This window comes from Catharus ustulatus, chromosome 1 (genome assembly GCF_009819885.2).
Source record: "Catharus ustulatus isolate bCatUst1 chromosome 1, bCatUst1.pri.v2, whole genome shotgun sequence".
Lineage (NCBI taxonomy): Eukaryota > Metazoa > Chordata > Aves > Passeriformes > Turdidae > Catharus > Catharus ustulatus.
This window is the reverse complement of record NC_046221.1, coordinates 125,002,204-125,020,769: the sequence shown is the minus strand read 5'-3', so window position 1 is coordinate 125,020,769 and position 18,566 is coordinate 125,002,204. Positions and strand designations below refer to the sequence as shown.

The 18,566-nt window shown below is 44.9% G+C and overlaps 1 protein-coding gene and 3 non-coding genes across 7 annotated transcripts in view; 3 read left to right on the top strand and 1 right to left on the bottom strand.

Annotated features, from left to right (window-relative positions):
* Positions 1-18,566, bottom strand: part of DNAJC5B (DnaJ heat shock protein family (Hsp40) member C5 beta) — a 43,579-nt gene that overhangs the window by 24,030 nt on the left and 983 nt on the right. Inside the window, exons 2-3 of one of the 4 annotated variants that reach the window (XM_033082814.1) lie at positions 15,870-16,110; positions 12,400-12,530 (exon numbers count right to left, since the gene is read on the bottom strand). In XM_033082814.1, coding sequence (XP_032938705.1) covers positions 12,400-12,506 — 107 coding nt within the window. In that variant the 5' untranslated portion in view covers positions 12,507-12,530; positions 15,870-16,110. The remainder of the gene's footprint in view (positions 1-12,399; positions 12,531-15,869; positions 16,111-18,566) is intronic. The other 3 variants (XM_033082805.1, XM_033082832.1, XM_033082822.1) reach the window with 3 other exon arrangements.
* On the top strand, positions 6,198-6,286 carry TRNAY-GUA. The gene is given in 2 exon segments: positions 6,198-6,234; positions 6,251-6,286. It is a non-coding gene; the product is annotated as a tRNA-Tyr (tRNA).
* TRNAA-AGC lies at positions 6,610-6,682 on the top strand. Its single transcript has one exon. It is a non-coding gene; the product is annotated as a tRNA-Ala (tRNA).
* Positions 9,152-9,240, top strand: TRNAY-GUA. Its single transcript is given in 2 exon segments — positions 9,152-9,188; positions 9,205-9,240. It is a non-coding gene; the product is annotated as a tRNA-Tyr (tRNA).

The window sequence follows — 18,566 nt, the reverse complement described above, 5'->3', positions numbered from 1 at the left end:
CAATGCTTTTCATTCCCCTTGCCTGGACACAGGACTCTTTGGTGAGGGTCCCACTTGTCCTCTGAAAAGTAAGAAAACCTGGGAAGCATAATAGACAACAGTGTTCAGGACTTCTCCAAGAGTAGCACGGCCTCTGGATTGAGGTTAGTTATCTGGCTTTCCTCTACATTGGATCGATGCTATTTAGAATAGTGTACCTGTTAGATATAGGTTTATATAGGTTTTGGCTGCAATAGATTTAGTTTCATTCCTAAAATATATGTTTTGGCTTCAGAATGTGAATAATGTTGGTTACACATTGCTGTTACTGCTCTTGGTAAGCAGAGTTTATGCAAAGCCAAGGAGTTTTCAATTTCTTGCACTGTCCCATCAGCAAGGAGACTGGTGGGCACAAGAAACTGGGAGGAGACACAGCTGGGACAGGTGACCCCAGCTTTCTGAAGGAATATTCCATTCCACATGACATCAGGCTTAGTATATACTAGGGAGAAAGATGGCTGAGGGCCACTGCTTATAAACAGGCTGTCTGGGCGTTATTCTGCAGGTGTTGAGTAATTGTGTCATATGTCACTTAATTTGTATAATTGAATTCTGTTGTTATTATTATTGATATTTCCCCTTCCTTTTCTGTCCTTCTCAATCAACAATTTTTGGTTTTTTTCTCTCAGTTCTCTCCAAAAACCCTCTTGGGGGTGGGGTGTGTGAGAAGTTTTGTAGAGTTTAACTGCCTGCTGGGTTAAACCACAACAGCCCTTTTTGGTGCCCAACATGGAGCTTGAAGGGTTGAGATAATGACAAATCTGACTACAGTATGTTAAAACAAATTTCTTGTAAGCATTCATTATATTAGTTTAACAGTAGCTAATCCTGATATTGATTTATTTACTCTCAGAATTGTTTTCTGGTCCCAGGATTATGTAACATCTTACTTGCCCGGTATATTTCCTGTTGTGCTGTTTATCACCTCTGGGGCTGAGCTAAGGTTATCATGTTGCCCTTCTTTGTAACACTGGCTTATGATATGATAAAACTGATGGTAACAAGACTAATCTATCTGTAATCAAATACTGTTATCTTTTTCATACTTCTAGAGCCATCTATTGGAAAGTATTCCTAATTACAGCCTTTATCTTTCTTCCTAGAGCCAATCTATGGGGCATACACTTCCCACATATTCCCCTTCTTCTCCAGGGTAATTACAATACCTCTTGAGAATTCTGAATATAGTCAGGATGTTCAAACCAGTGTGTTTTTATTGCTATGTCTCCTGATTGTATTTCAGGCCTTGTTTAGGCTTAAACAGCTATTTAAGGATACCACCCAGATAACTACCCTGTGCCTGAGCATGTATAGTGGGCAGGATGTGTGGGATAGTACAGGCAAGTATGTACAATAATGGGCATCTTGAATATTTTGGGATTTCACCTCTGAACAAGTTCAGAATCCTGAAAAACTAGTAAAATATTTGAAAGAAGTATGCTGCCAACCTGGTAATTCCAGAGAGAAACAAATCACTGCAACATGCTGCAGCCTGGCCCATGCCTGGCAAGTCCTGTTCAACACTATTCAGTATCCTCAAGGGGAAAAGAAGGTCATAGGATCTTCACAAGAAGACATACTGGAAGTAGAAGCTCCTTTAGTAAGGGATGAAGGAGCTTCTTCTACAAGTCAGCAGCAGGAAGAAGTGGAGAAGGCAGGCTACTCCAAAGCAGGGCCGTTACAAGAACAAGAGGAGGAAGAGCAGCAGCTGCAGACTGAGGAAGAAGAAGAGGAAGAACTCATAAATGAAGTGGTAACCCCCTGATCCCTATATCACACCAAGGAAGACTCCCTGACTCCCATGCATAAGCTGATTTGTTTGCCGGAATCCCTGGAGGGATCGGCAGGACTCACCCTGTAACAGTTTCACATGGCCACTGTGAAAATCTGATTGAGAGTAGAGACCAACAGTAGATTATAGTGCCTTTATAGTGTCTTTAACGAAGCCATGCTGCTGCTAAGTGCTGCCATGCCAGACAGGCTAGAACCGCAATTTGAACTGGAGGCAGTTTGTATCAAAGGCAGCCAAGTGGCCTGCCACAGTCAGTATCACTAGCATGTTTTCTCAATCCGTTTTGCAGCAGAGTACAGGTCACAATTTACTTTCACTTGGAAGGACATCCAGTACACCTGCCCTAGAGGTGGAAATCCAGCCCTACCATTTTCCATGGACTTCACCAGACAACACTAGAACAGGAACACCTGCAATACGTTGATGACATCATCATATGGGGAAACACACCAGACGAAGTTTTGGAGAAGGGGAAGAAATTTGTCTAAATCTTCTGAAAGTCAGTTTTGCCATAAATCAAAGTAAGGTCAAGTGACTTACACAGGTGATCCAGTAAAGTGGCAAGATAGATGTGGTATCCCAATGGATGTGATCAACAAAATAACAGCTAGGTATCCATCAATTAGCAAATGGGAAACACAAGCTTTATTAGGCATTTGAGGTTTTTGGAGAATATTTATTCCAAATTATAGTCTGATACAAAGCCCATTCTATCAACTGATCTGGAGGAAGAATTATTTTAATTGGGCCCTGAACGATGACAATTCTTTGAACAAATTGAAAAGGAAATAGTACATACAGTAGCCCTCAGGTTGCTCTGGACAGGACAAGATGTTGAAAATGTGTTGCAGCTGGGGAGAATGGTTCTACTTGAAGCCATTGGCAAAAAGCATTCAGGGAAGACTCAAGATTGACTCTTAGGGTTTTGGCATGAGGGACACTGAAGATTCAAGGCTGGCTATAGTCCAACTGAAAAAGAAACATTGGTATCATATGAAGGAGTTTGAGCTGCTTCAGACATGAATAGTATTGAAGCACAGCTCTTCTTGGCACCCTGACTGCCAGTGCTCAGCAGGATATTCAAAGGGAGAGTCCGTTCTACACACACAGCTGATGTTACATGGAGTAAGTGGGGCACACGGATGAAACAATGTGCTTGAATAGGAAATCTCAGTGTCCCAGGAATTTTGGAAGTTACTGTTGACTCGCCAGAAGGCAAAGACTTTGGAAAATTGCCTGAAAAGGAGGTGAAGTGGCCTGAAGAAGTCCCATTGTAAATGAAATACCAGAAAATTAAAAACAATATGCTCTGGTGAGTCCTGTCATATTTTGGGAAAATATCAAAGGTGGAAAGCTGCTATGTGGACTCCCATATACATCACAGAAACAGCTGAATGACAAGGTGAATCTAGTCAGTCTTCAGAGGTGAAAACTGCTGGTGAAAGCTATCCAACTGGCTTTAGACATTGCTGAAAGGGAAAATGGCCGGTACATGATATCTATATAGACTCATAGTGGGAAATGCTTTGTAGGGAAGGGAATTGAAATTAAAGTTGGTCAACTGGCAGAGCAGAGGAAAAACCCACCTGGACTGCTGCATTATGGCAGGATATTTCTGCTTGGATAGAGAACTTTGCTGTAAAAATACATCACATAGTCATATACCCAAGACTCAGGTCATGAGTAACATCAAAAATCCCAGCTGATGGGTCAGGATGCTAAGATTGAAATGGTTCAGGTGGATCTGGACTGGTAAAATAAGCATGAACTATTTACAACTTAATGGGCCTGTGATAACTCAGGCCATCAAGGAAGAAATGCAACATATACATCACCTTCTGACTGAGGGGTGGACTTAATAATGGACACTATCCATGCTTATCCATGGATGCGAAACTGCTTGAAATAAAGCAAGCCAAGCAGTTAAAGCCTCTCTCTAATGGAGAACATTGGCTGAAATATAAACATGGAGAAATCTGGAAGATTGCTGATACCACATTCCCACAAATGTGCCAATGCAAGTGCCAGGTGCTTACAGTCACTGAACTGTGGAATTATTTAGGTTGAAAAAGACCTTGAAGACATCAGATCCAAGCATTAACCCAGCACCATCAAGTCCATCACCAAACCATGTCCCTAAATGCACATCTACATATCTTTTAAATACCTTCAGAGATGGTGACTCAACCACTTTCCTGAGAAGCCTGTTCCAATGCTTGACTACTCTTTGCTTAAAGAAATTTTTACTAATATCTATGGTGCAACCTACAACCAGATGGCTGGAAACATATTCTGTGCCTCATGCCACTGGCTGAAATACTATCCTCGGCCTTGAGAAATGAGGCAAAAATGAACCCCAGAAAGAACTGAGTCAGACAATGGTACTTATTTCAGAAGCAACCTGTTAGACATTTGGCTCAAACAGCATGGCATTGGTATATCACACCTCCTACTATGCGCCAGCCTCCAGAAAATTGGACAAATGAAGATTACACTGGGAGCAACAGGTGCTAGGACATTTCAACACTGGAATACACATTTAGCAAAAGTCACATGGTTAGCCAATACTAGAGGATCTTCTAATCAACCTGGCACTGTCCAATCAAAACTTTGATGTACTTTTACAAAAGGGAAAAGCTCCTGTATTGCACATAGAAATTATTCTGGGAAAGACATGCTGGGTTATTCCTACTTCAGGCAAAGGCAAACCCATCCATGACACTGCTTTTGATCTAGAACCACTCACTTGGTGAGTTATGCAGAAGGATGGAGAAGTACGATGTATACCTCAAGGGGATTTTATTGTGTAAGAACAGGCAATGATTTGAATTGTATTACATTAATTGCTATATAACAATGTGTAACATTTTTGCTGTGGTTTCTATGTTTAATTTCAAAATTATTGCAATAAACATTTAGCTTTATTAATCTATGAAAAATTAATTTTGACTAGACCAGGCTAAGTGGAGCAACGATAGAACCAGAACTGTTTTCAGAATGCAACAGTCCAACATCACACATCATCTCTCCTGCCCCAAAGGACTATTATAAAAGAGTCCAAAGTCATGGACTAAATAAATTCAACTCACATTTTAGAGCAATGGTCCATAGGCTAAGGGAATGCCTGCCTATGTATATAAAACGACCAGAAAAGATGCATTGCAACATGTGTGACTGTGGCATGTCATAAATGGTCTAGAATAAGGCATAAATATTGACCTGGTTTCAGACAGGATTGAGTTAATTTTCTTACTAGTAGCTGGTACGGTGCTGTTTTAGATCAAGGAGGAGAATAATATTGATAACATTCTGATGGTTTAGTTTAGTTCTTGCTGAGCAGTGCTCATTGTAAATCAAGCTTCTCACACCATCCCACCATCAAGGAGGCTGGTGGGCCAGAGCAGGTGGAGGAGACAGCCAGGACATTTGACCCCAAGTGGCCAAAGGAATATTCCATGCCATATGGTGTCATGCTCAGTATATAAATTAGGGGAAAAGATGGCTAGGAGCTACTGCTCAAGAAATCACTGGGCATCATTCATTGAGTGTAAAGCAAATGTGTTGTGCATCACGTGCTTTGTAAATTTTAGTTATATTAATATTAGAGTTTTGATTATTGTTTTTATTATTGTTGTTTTTGTTATTTCAGTTTCCATTTCTTTTCTGCCATGTCAAAACATCTTTTTCTCACCCTGTGAATTTTACTCCTACTGTTGTGAAGGGAGTGAGTGATCATCTGTGTGATGTTTAACTGCCTGCAAAATAAAGCTATAACAGAGCCGAACTTTGTGCCTCGTTGTGTAGAAGACATGGACCACGTGCAGTGACCTCAGAAAAAGGCCATCAGGATGCTTAAGAGCAGGTGATCCCACATACAGGAAAGGACATCAATGAAGTGGAGGGCCACCAAGAACCTCTCAGAGTGGAGAGAATGCTCTACATGGATGAGTGAGAACAGTGAGAATGTTCAGACTGTCAAAGGAGAGAATCAAAGGGCTTAGGCATGACCTTCATGCTTGTAGGAGATTACAGAGTAGAGGAAATGCTGTCCCTGACCTGATTCTTGAGCAGAGGCCCGAAGACAGAACAGTGAAAGGGAATCCAGGGAAAATACAGGATGTAGGTAATATCTATATGGCCCTAAGGAGAGTCCATCTGTAGAACATGATGTCCAAGGAGCTTATGGAGCATTTGTGTTTGTGGTTTGCAGGACTGATGGGCTGAAGGGTTCAGCAAGGAGCTATGATGTTGGAGCTGAGGCTGTTTGAAGGAGGATGTGGTAATAGAAGCATGATGACGTACTGTGGCTTGGAAAAAATGCTGAGTGAGTGCTGGGTGAGGTGTGCCTGGCCATGTCCCCATGCTTCCTTCGATAGCTCAGCTGGTAGAGCGGAGGACTGTAGGCTCCCATACATGGCCATCCTTAGGTCGCTGGTTCAACTCCGGCTCGAAGGAGTCACCTTTTGCCTCTGGCACACATCCTGCACTGGCACTGCTGCCTTTTGGTCCTGCCTAGGGCACTCCCCAGGATGAGCTGCTCAGCAGTTTTGAGCTCTTGCCTAAGCTGCGGAAGATAACCAGCCAAGGCACTTTTTGGTGAAACCCTTGGGCAGGGGATGGTGGTTCTGATCACTGGGCTTGCCTGCAGTCACCTCCAAGAGGAAAGGGAGCAGGTGGGTTGGTGGTAGGAGGGTGATATATATGGGAGGCACATTGCTTTAAGGGCATCCAGGGTCAGGCCTGGGATGGGAGAGCACCTTGGTCAGAGGCTGCAGGGTGGGGAATTAGCTCAAGTGGTAGAGCGCTCGCTTAGCATGCGAGAGGTAGTGGGATCGATGCCCACATTCTCCAATGCTTTTCATTTCTCTTTCCTGGACACAAGACCCTTTGCTAGGGATCCATCTGACCTCTGAGGAGGTTGTAGAGTGGTTTATGGTGTGCCCTAGATTTTCAGAGAAGGATGACATCAAGAGCTCTATGGGCAGTTTTATGGATTACAATAATTTCACGATTACAAGCTGCACTGACTATAAGCCGCATCTCCAGGTGTCGGCAACGTTTTGTTCTTTGTTCATACACAAGCCGCGCCCAACTATAAGCCGCTCTGTCATTCGCAGCGAGGACCCGTGTGCAACAAAATCGCCAAATAGTAACAGAAGCACGGGAGCAGGGGCGGGAGTTTACTGGCTTGGCTCGGGCTGTGCGGGCACAGGGCTGCTGATGGGGCCAGGTGGCCCAGCTTGGCACTGCCTCTCGGTGGGGCCGCTCGGAGCCGGCCGCCGCTGCTGGGCTCGCTCGCCCTGGCCCGCCGCTGTCCTGCGGTGGCAGGGGGGCACGGAGCCTGCCGGCACCCGCGGCGGCGGCGGCAGGAGGAGAAGGAGCTCCCCGCCTCCCCCCCGGGCTGTGGGGCCAGCAGGAGGGAGCCCCCTGTCTCTCCCCCGGGCTGCGCTGCCTGAAGGAGAGAGCTCCCCCGCCTTCACCCCACCCCCCTCCCACTGAGCCGGCCCCACCCGCCGCGAAACAGAGTAACCAATTTGTAACAATCGCATAAAGCCGGGTTTTACTGGCAGGTTGCTCGACTTGGCACCTTGGTTTGCATTTCTGGGGTTGGAAATGTCAGAAAATTATTCACAAATTAGCCGCTCCTGAGTGTAAGCCGCATTTCTGGGGTGGGAGCAAAATTTTAGTCAAAACGGTGCAGCTTGTAATCGTGAAATTACTGTAATTGATTTTCTTCTTCTCTGCTTGTGTACTGGGTAACCCAAAATGTTACTGTATTCCACAATCATTTGTACTCAGAATTGTTACTGTCTCATGAAAACCATGTGTCCAAAAATGGAGCTTCAGGGTTGGGGAATTGCCAGGTCTTTTAAAAACCAGGATCTCTCAGACATATCTCTCTTGCTTCTTGGTTTTTGCTCTTTCTGTTTTGGTGTCACAGGGAGAGAGCTGAGGTAACGTGTGTGCAGGGTCCCCTTGGTTTTCTTTCGCTTTCTTTCCTGAGAGGGTTCCTTCAGGTTTTCAAGGAGCTGCATTTTGTGGTCCTGGACTGCTTCAGAGCAAATCTCACCTGTCTACAGTCATAACATCGCACCAAGAAAAGCACAACAGCCCTGCTCTACATGATTGCTCCAACCTACCAGCAGTGCCCAGTAGAAGTGGGAAGGCACAGAGTCTGAGTCACCCTTGCTGGCTGACTGCTGTTTCTCTTCATGAACAGGCGAAGTCCCTCTATGAGTTCCAGGTGGATCGAGTTCTTCCAGCTACTGGAGTGCCTTCTTCGACAGAGCTGCCACCACAAGAGAGATAGGAAGGGCATTTGCCTGGTTTTGGACTCTACGTTTTCTTTATGTTTTGCCCTTGTTCTCTGTTGCTTGTTGTTTAGGGGGAGTTTTGGTAATCATGGAGGTTTGGTATCTGTGTTGTTCTGGGTTTTTTTTTTCTCTCTTTTTCTTCTCTCTGTCGACATGCAGTTGAAAGAGGGGGAGGGCTGCCACCATCTTTGTCTTTCCACATGAAGTCCTTCATGCGGGGCACCATCTTGGGCAAAGAGTTTTCTCTGCCACTTTTAATTTCTTCTTGTTCTCGGGGAGTCTGTGAGATTTTGAAACTTTGTAACTAGTGATTATTATTGTTAATATTCTTGCCTTATTTCACATTTTGTTAAACTGTTATTTTTTCATTTATATCTACACTTGTTCATCTCTGTTTATTGGTGGAAGGGGATTGGCTAAAAATAAATGGAAGGTTTTAAAGTGTCTATCCCCTTAGCTTGACTTAAACCAAGACAGCTTGGCAGTTCTCAAATATCAAGCCCAGTACAGAAAAGGATGTCAATGAAATGGAACAACTTCAGTGGTGGTCCACCAAGAATCTCAAGGAATCACTGGATTTCTCTTTAAGGATGGGCTGAGGAGAGTGGGCATGTTCAGTTTACAGAAAGTGGTTCTGAGGATTGCAGATGACCTTGTGGTACTTAAATGTAGGTCACAGCGTTGAGAAATAGCTGTTATTTTGTTTAGTCTTGTACTTGGGCGGAAAGCAAAATACAGTAGAGTGAAACCAAATCAGGATATGAGTAAGATGTGTATGGCCTAAGGAGAGTCCATCTGCAGAAGATAACATCCAAAGAGCTTATGGAGCATTTGTGTTTGTGGTTTGCAGGACTGATGGGCTGAAGGGTTGAGCAAGGAGCTGTGATGTTGGAGCTGAGGCTGTTTGAAGGAGGATGTGGTAATAGAAGCATGATGATGCACTGTGGCTTGGGAAAAATGCTGAGTGTGTGCTGGGTGAGGTGTGCCTGGCCATGTCCCCATGCTTCCTTCGATAGCTCAGCTGGTAGAGCGGAGGACTGTAGGCTCCCATGCACGGCCATCCTTAGGTCGCTGGTTCAACTCCGGCTCGAAGGAGTCACCTTTTGCCTCTGGCACACATCCTGCACTGGCACTGCTGCCTTTTGGTCCTACCCAGGGGGTTCCCCAGAATGAGCTGCCCAGCAGTTTTGAGCTCTTGCCTAAGCTGTGGAAGATAACCAGCCAAGGCACTTTTTGGTGAAACCCTTGGGCAGGGGATGGTGGTTCTGACCACTGGGCTTGCCTGCAGTCACCTCCAAGAGGAAAGGGAGCAGGTGGGTTGGTGGTATGAGAGTGATACAAATGGGAGGCCCAGGCTTTGTGTGCAGAGTATCCTGGGTCAGGGTTGGGTGCATGGGATGGGAGAGGACCTTGGACAGAAGGTGCAGAGGAATTAGCCTAAGTGGTAGAGCACTCATTTAGCATGCGAGAGGGAGTGGAATTGATGCCGGCATTCTCCAATACTTTTCATTCCCCTTTCCTGGACTATAGGTTCAATATCCTCTCCTGGCTGCAGGGAGCCTTGGGTGTACCCAGAGGCTGTATCAGGTGTAGAACAGGCCATGGGCATAGTCATGAGTAAGCCATTATCCCTCCTTGCTTTATAGTAATTAAATGGCATTAAGAGCACTGTACACATTTTCTAACAAAATTCTTAATCACAAATGTACCATCAGAGAAGTGTTCACCTTTTGGAGCAGGTCCAAAGGAGGCACACCATAATGATTAGCAGGATGGATCTTCTTTCCTAGGAGGAAAGGCCAGAAGAATTTGGATTATTCAGACTGGAAAAGAGGTATCTTTAGTGTGATGTAATTGGAGCTTCCCAGTACTTAGGGAGAGTCTACAAGAAAGCTGGAGCAGGGCTTTTGACATGGGCACAGTGTGGGTACAGTGATAGGGCAAGGGGCAATGGTTAGATATTGAAAGAGGTAAAGTTTAGATTAGATATTACAAAGAAATTCTTCACTGTAGGTTGGTGATGCACTGGAATTGGTTGCTCAGAGAAGGTGTGGATGACCAATCCCTGGAAGTGTTCAGATTGGATGAGGCTTTGAGTTACTTGGTATAGTCTGACCAACCCTCGGTAGCAGGTTGGAACTAGATGATCTCTAACATCCCTTCCAACACAAACCACTCTATGATGCTATGATTTTCTTGTAAGTAGTCTATCAAACAGGATTTTTTGAAACTTCTGAAGAAAAGAATCCAGTATCTATGTCTCTGCATATTACTTCACTGTCAGACAAGAAAGGATAAGTCAAAGTACAGTTTCATTTATTATGCCAAAAAAAGGTTCAAAAATTATTTTTGTATTGTATTGAAGATAAACAGATCTCCTTTGAAATTCTGCTGATTAAAAGCCCATTAGCTTTACTCCCTGATAAATTAGATTGTGCCAAACTCCAAATAAAATCACAGAGTCATGTCTGTCATGTTTATTAAAAAGCAAATTTTGCCCTGGGCTGTGGTAGTATAATTAACAGTGACTTAATTAATAATGGCAGGAAACTCAGAATCAGGTATGGCTGGTTTTATACCTTCTACTAAAGAATACCATTTCAGCAGCAGATTTTTGGATTAGCATAAATTAAATTATAATTAAAGCAAATCTATGAGACTGACTCATCATTTTATCTTGCAAATATTTACAGCTACTCCATTAAAAGTGAATCCCTCTGACATTTCCACTTTAGTCAGAAGCAGCCTTTTTTTTTCTTTAATTACTAATAAAGATGGAGTAAGCATCACTGTCATTTTTGCCATAGATCACTATGTAAATCATCCATATTCATGCTCAGCATTAAATAAAGTTAATTGGATTCTACATTCTTCCATGACAACTTTATCCTTTGAGGACTTCCAGAAAATTAAATGTAAAAGCAACCAGAAAACATTAAGTTTGAGACAGAAGATGATTTCTACAGCCAGACTGTACTACAGGTACACAGAAAGTGCAGGTTATAAGTTAATTTGATACCATAGTATGCTTTTTTCCCAGTGGTATAATTATACAAGGCCACAGAACCATGGGATGTCAACAGTTCTCCTTCCATTATATGAAGAGTTTGGACATTCACTGCTTTTGCCTCCATTGAATATGTGCCTTCAGGAACAGAAAGTAGGAGAAATGAAATTTGTTCAAAAACATGGACAACAGAGTCTTGCCAAAATTCAAGCTAAACAATGATGCAAGTAGATCTATTACATAAAGTTTTTTGAGTTCATATATATTCTTACATTTGGTAGGAAAAGTAAGCTGTGTTAAGTTTGCCTGGTAATACAGTGCAATCAACAATACCCAGAATGATGCTGTAATAAAAGTTTTACAATATTTATTAAACCTGCAAGTACATGTCTGACATACTTCAGTGTCAAGAACATCTACTTCACATATGACATTGAAACGTCTTTCTCTTTCAACAGCAGCTGAGCAAATTCAAGAGCAAAATTACCCATAAAATCTTCTTGTCTCACTTTTGGGTCTTGTTACATTTCAACAATAAAATATTTGCCACCATTTTGATAATTTGTGTTTGACTCAAATTATTCTTAATATTGTCTCTTCCTTTTCGGTAGAGAAATCACCATTCCCGTGCCAGTATTTTTCAGTAGCTGGTTACACCCAGAGTTAAAACCATGTACCTCTTTTTCAGCTCAAATAATTTTCACATCCCAAGCACTGCTTTTGGTTGTGCCTGCTTTCATCAAGTGAGCATCTATCTCACACCTGGCAGTTTTCCCCTTCAAGGACATTACACACTGTAATCAAATAATCTATAGTTTTTTTGTTGTAAATCTATCTTTTCTCCTAAATAATCTTATTTTTCTTTTCTGACAAGATAAACTGATTGAACTTCTCATGTCTCACTCTAATTCTCAAATTGTCATTACAGCACTTGCATTTGATTTACTTTTCAACATACTTCAGGAAAGACACTAACAGTATTCAAATAGCCCAGGTTAATTTATCCCAACAGTCTGACCTCTCATTCATTTAGATTAAAATATTTCAGATGAATCACAGACTGCTTGTGCTACAAAATCAGTAGATTTGCATTGCATCATCTCTGATTATTTTCAGGCTCACAAATTAAAAAAACCAGAAAGGGTTGTGACAATGAATATCTAATGTGCAGGTAACTCAAAAGGTTTGACCATCATAATCATGCAAATAAGCATTTTTAGACTTGTTGGAAGGCACATTTTACATACCTGTAGGACTTCTTAATCTCATCATGTGTTGCTCCCTTCTCTAGAGCCAGGATTTCATATAATGCTTCACCTGATGTTGACAAAGCACGTTGCCTTTGTTCAGCCATGACAGCAGTGCTTTACCAAAGCTGCTAATGTAGAACATAATTTAATATACCAGGGACTGCAAGTATATATAGATAGTATTTCTTATTGTTCATTTTAATAGATTTCAGTGAGGCAGCAAAAGGTTAAAAATACAAGAAAGTGAATCTAGAATAAAGTCTCTATATTATCCTCTGTCCTTTAATATCTTTTACTATTTTATTTATATTAGGAAAAAATGAGAAAATGGAAAAGTAAAAACCAAAGAACAGAAGCTTTTGTGTTGGGTAGCACTGTTTTTATTAAAGGCTTGATATTGCTGTCACTGAAATGAATAGATACATTTGCTATGGCATTAATACCCAAACATTATATTTACATCAAGTTTTATTTGTGTTTGTTTACATTTCTCTTTTCTAAGTCTTAGGAGAATTATTCCACTATTTGTTGAGGTTGTCGACTTCTTACAGAAGGGTAAGAGCTTTTTACTTCTGAGCATTACCTAATGCAAAGTGGAGAATTTCTGCTTTCTCAACACAAGGTTCAGGTTCAGCCTAACCAATTTTAGGTGCTTAAATTGTGATTAAATTTGACTCTGAATCAAACTAGACTCCTTATATTGTCAACAGACATACAGACTCCAAGAACAACTGGCCTAGCACTTTCTCCCTATTATCTCTACAGTGTGCTCAGGATGACTCGAGCACTGCGTCCAGTTCCACGCCCCTCAATTCAGGAAGAACATTGAGGTACTGAATCAAGTTCAGAAAAGAGCAATGGAGCTTGTGAAGGGTCTGGAGCAGCTGAGGGAACTGGGATTGTTCAGCCTGGAGAAAAGGAGGTTCAAAGGTGACCTTATCAAACCCTGCAACTCCCTGGAAGGAGATTGTACCCAGGTCAGTGTCGGCATCTTCTCCCAGGCAACCAGTGACAGGACAAGAGGACACTAGGGGAGGTCTAAGTCAGACATAAGAAGAATTTGTTCACAGAAAGAATGATTAAATATTGGAATGGGCTGCCAGGGATGTGGTGGAGCCACCATCCCTGGAGGTGTTTAAGGAAAGAATGGATGTGGCACTTTGTGCCATGGTTTAGGTGACAGGGTGGTGTTCAGTCATAGATGGGACTTGAAGATGTCAGAGATCTTTTCCAACCTGATTGATTCTGTGACTCCCAACCCATGACCCTGAGAACCAGTGGAGTGAATCTGGACATATGTGATAAGAGTAGATATCAAGAATTTACCCTGGTATTATAAAAGCAACTTTATTGAAAAATTCTTCATGGGAAATACTGACATCTGTCAGGGTCCTATCTTATTTGAGATATATGACTTAGGACTGAATTAATGATAAATTTAACATGATACCCTTACAATATAGTGCAAGAACAGACTGATTTAATCCACTTCAGATCTTACATTTGTTCCTTCCCTTATCACAGAAGAGAAGCAGACAAACCAGTGATTCTTCATTGAGTGGCTTGACTACCTCACTACAGTGCATGGTTCATTCTTTTGGATTTGAAGAATGAAAAATGTTTAAACCAGAAATTCAAACAGCAGAAAGTCCTGCTAGCATCTTTCCAGTACTGAGAGAAGGACTACAAGAAACCTGGAGAGGCACTTTTTACAAGTAATAGGACAAGTGGGAATGGCTTTAAGCTGAAAGAGACTAAATTTAGATTAGATATTAGGAAGAAATTCTTCACTGTGAGGGTGGTGAAGCACTCAGACAGGTTGCCCAGAGAAGCTGTGGTTGCCCCATACCTGTAGGTTTTCAAGACCAGGCTGGATGAAGCTCTGAGCAACCTGATCTGGTGGAAGGTGTCCCTGTCCAGAGCAGGGGATTGGAACCAGGTGACCTTTAAGGTCTCTTCCAACTCAAACCATTCTAGGATAACTTAACCATAACTTAAACCACAAGATAGAGATACCTATGATTCATAAGAGAAAGCTACAGCTCACTGATGGCAGACTTGCCACAGCAAAATTCTCACCACAACTTTCTTTCTTTCTTTCTTTGAATGTTGGATCCCTCTCCAAATGTTGAAAAGTGATCCCAGAAAAAACCTAAAAGTGTAACCCCACACAAAAGAAAAATTGCTGTAAACCTGCTTTGTTAGGTAAGACTACCCTCTCTTTTATTACACCCTTCACATTGCTGAGCTAGAAACACTATCATGACATTATTCATATATTATTTACTAAGCATTATTCATATATTATTTACTATTATTTACATTTTGGTTCAGGACCAACCATGTAACACTTTAAAGTTATTTGGCATTATTCAGCATGAAAAAGAAAATCAAATACCATGTAAATACAGAAAGAAACATAATCCACATAGTTATTCTGGCACATAGTATTTACTTTGATATTTTCTTTTTCTGATCAACTAACTCACACTTAAGGGTCCTTTCACCTGCTGAAAAAAAACCCCACCACTTTCTACTTTTAAGTGTTGTAAACAATACCTCAATTAAAAGTACTGAACTTCTGGTTTTAAGTTATCAATTAGAAAATGAAATTGCATGTGAGTATTTAGATATGACTTTACCACCTGCAGTAGGTACCATGCTTTTTGTTCATGATGGAATGCCTAGACCATATTTAGCATAATCCTGGGATCTATCCTGGCACTGGAGTCATGCAAGGCACATGAAGCCTGTTAATGAACAAGAAAATGGTAGTAACCTTGTGAAATCACAGATAAACAGCATTAGTTAAAAAATCTGTGACATAATGCTGATCAGCTACATGGCAGCCCAGAAGCATAAACTAAAATTAAAGTTATGATGGATTTTATTTTGAAGAACTACCAAGTCATGTAATTTCTACTTTCTCATTAAATAATTTTAATAACCTAGTCAGCTATGGAAATTTAGACTCAATAGCATATTCAGTCTTCTAGTGAATAATCAACTTGAAGCTTAAACTATTCAAAATGATTTCTTACTAATTTAAAGCATTCCTATAAAATACTAAAAGTGCAATGAGACAACATTTTTCTAGAAAAAGTTAAACTCTCCTTATTAAAGAAGATGTAACAACCACAATTTTAGTACTAGATACATTCCTGATGGCTGAAATTACATTAGATTTGTATTTTTGAGCTTTGTATTTTTGACAAAGTCAAGAAGATGTTTCCTTCCTTGAAAGACAATAAAATTATTAAAACACAATCCAAATTCTAGTAACAATTCCACATATCCTAAGAAGATGGGACTCCAGTTAACTTCAGCTCTTTCTGTGCCAATTTTATGCTACCCAGCATTAAGTATCTTATACATAGGTTGTAACAATACGCTTTTTTTCCTTACAATACCCATAGTTCATTTGGATTAGTGCTGAAAAACAAGGCAAAGTTATTCAAAGAACATACCTGCTTCAAAAGGTGATGGAACAAAGTCTGGCATGTATAAACTCACAATATTATGAGTTCAATACCTTGATGTTTTTATGCCAATATCATCCCAAAGGGAAGAAGCAAGTGCCACCAGAAGCTCTGTTCCACAGAAAGCAGCTGCTACTTTTCATCCTTCACAATCAGGGTTAAACAGGTCAGTGGAGTCTGATTACTCCTTTTGTTGTCCAGTATCCAATTGGTTATCTCTCAGGAAGATCTATGAAACAGCAAATAAAACATTAATGACTCTAAAAGCTGATATATCCAAGAGTTAATGACACCAAAAAATTTGGGACAACTGTGCATTTAGTTAGCTGTTCTTCTGTGCTTTACTCTTGATGGGGTATTGAGTTTGTCTTTTTTTTTTCTCCCATGCAAATATATTAAATTGTTCTAAATATAAAAGAGTCTCTTGCTCTGAATTTCTAAATTGGTCTTAAAGAGGACCAGCCATGGCTTAGATTTACTACATAATCTCTTCCAAAACAGGATTAATTGAAGAAGTCCCTTTAGGACATAGTTCGGAGTTCTTGTAAATTTTTATATCAAACCAGAAGATGTCATCTTTTTTTCTGATGGAGTTTCTCCTCTTACACCATAAAAACCTAGAGAGACATTCCTTTCCATTTGAAATAGAGAAGACTATAAATGCTAGAGACTTTAAAACCCCATTTTTTCTTGGTATATCATCCTTGGAACCAAATAGTTCATCCTTTGTACTAAAAAATTTCCTAGATCACCCAATTCCATACCATATCCTTTGTACTAGGATGACTTTGGCTGGCTGCCAGACCCACCTCACACCATCCACCATCCCCCCTTCAGCAGAACGGGAAGAGAAGATAAACTGAAAAGCTCATAGATCAAGATAAAGATAGGATGATCCTTTACCTATCACTGTCGTGGGCAAAACAGATGTAACTTGGGGGGAAAAAAAATTATAGCTACAGTAATTTCACGACCATAAGGCGCACCGGACTATAAGGCGCACCCCCCGGGAGCCGGCACATTTTGCAACTTTGTAGATCAGATAAGGCGCACCGGTCTATAAGGCGCACCGGGTTTTTTTTTGCAGCGAGGCTCCGCCCCCAGCTCCTCCCGCGCGCTTGCTGGCCGAGGCCCCGCCTCAATCCGGCAGCCATTGGCTCCCGGGACTGCCTGTACCCGGCAGGGCCGGGCTATGCCCACCGCCGCTCCGTGCAGCATCCCCAGGGCCCCGCTGTTCTGGGAGTTCCCTGGCGCTCCGGGTGACCTAATGCCGGCAGGCTTGCCCCGTGCCGCCGCTGCCCCGATTCCAGCTGCTTGCCCCCTCCCCGCGTGGCAGCCGCTCCGATTCTGGCGGTTTTCCCCCTCTCCGCATGGCGGCCGCCGTGCTTCTGCGGGTTTTCGCCCCCCCCGCGCGGCGCCCGCCGTGATTCCGGGGGCTTTCTCCCCCCCCGCGCGGCGGCCGCCGTGTTTCCGGGGGCTTTCGCCCCCCCCGCGCAGCGGCCGCCGTGATTCCGGGGGCTTTCGCCCCGCCCGCGCAGCAGCCGATCCGATCCCTGCGGCTTTCGCCCCCCCCGCGCAGCAGCCGATCCGATCCCTGCGGCTTTCGCCCCCCCCGCGCAGCAGCCGATCCGATCCCTGCGGCTTTCGCCCCCCCCGCGCAGCAGCCGATCCGATCCCTGCGGCTTTCGCCCCCCCCCGCGCAGCAGCCGATCCGATTCCTGCGGCTTTCGCCCCCCGCAAGGGAGCCGTCCCAATGTCGGCGGGCCGGCCCCGCGCGGGGGCGGCCCCGATGCCGGCGGGGGCGGCCCCGATACCGGCGGGTCCGCCCCGCGCGGGGGCGGCCCCGATGCCGGCGGGTCCGCCCCGCGCGGGGGCGGCCCCGATGCCGGCGGGGGCGGCCCCGATACCGGCGGGTCCGCCCCGCGCGGGGGCGGCCCCGATGCCGGCGGGACGGCCCGCGCGGGGGCGGCCCCGAAGCCGGCGGGGAGGCCCCGATACCGGCGGGTCCGCCCCGCGCGGGGGGCGGCCCCGAAGCCGGCGGGGAGGCCCCGATACCGGCGGGTCTGCCCCGCGCGGGGGCGGCCCCGATGCCGGCGGGGGCGGCCCCGATACCGGCGGGTCCGCCCCGCGCGGGGGCGGCCCCGATGCCGGCGGGACGGCCCGCGCGGGGGCGGCCCCGAAGCCGGCGCGTCCGCCCCGCGCGGGGGCGGCCCCGAAGCCGGCGGGGAGGCCCCGATACCGGCGGGTCCGCCCCGCGCGGGGGCGGCCCCGATGCCGGCGGGGGCGGCCCCGATACCGGCGGGTCCGCCCCGCGCGGGGGCGGCCCCGATGCCGGCGGGACGGCCCGCGCGGGGGCGGCCCCGAAGCCGGCGCGTCCGCCCCGCGCGGGGGCGGCCCCGAAGCCGGCGGGGAGGCCCCGATACCGGCGGGTCCGCCCCGCGCGGGGGCGGCCCCGAAGCCGGCGGGGAGGCCCCGATACCGGCGGGTCCGCCCCGCGCGGGGGCGGCCCCGAAGCCGGCGGGGGCGGCCCCGATACCGGCGGGTCCGCCCCGCGCGGGGGCGGCCCCGATGCCGGCGGGGGCGGCCCCGATACCGGCGGGTCCGCCCCGCGCGGGGGCGGCCCCGAAGCCGGCGGGACGGCCCGCGCGGGGGCGGCCCCGATGCCGGCGGGGAGGCCCCGAAGCC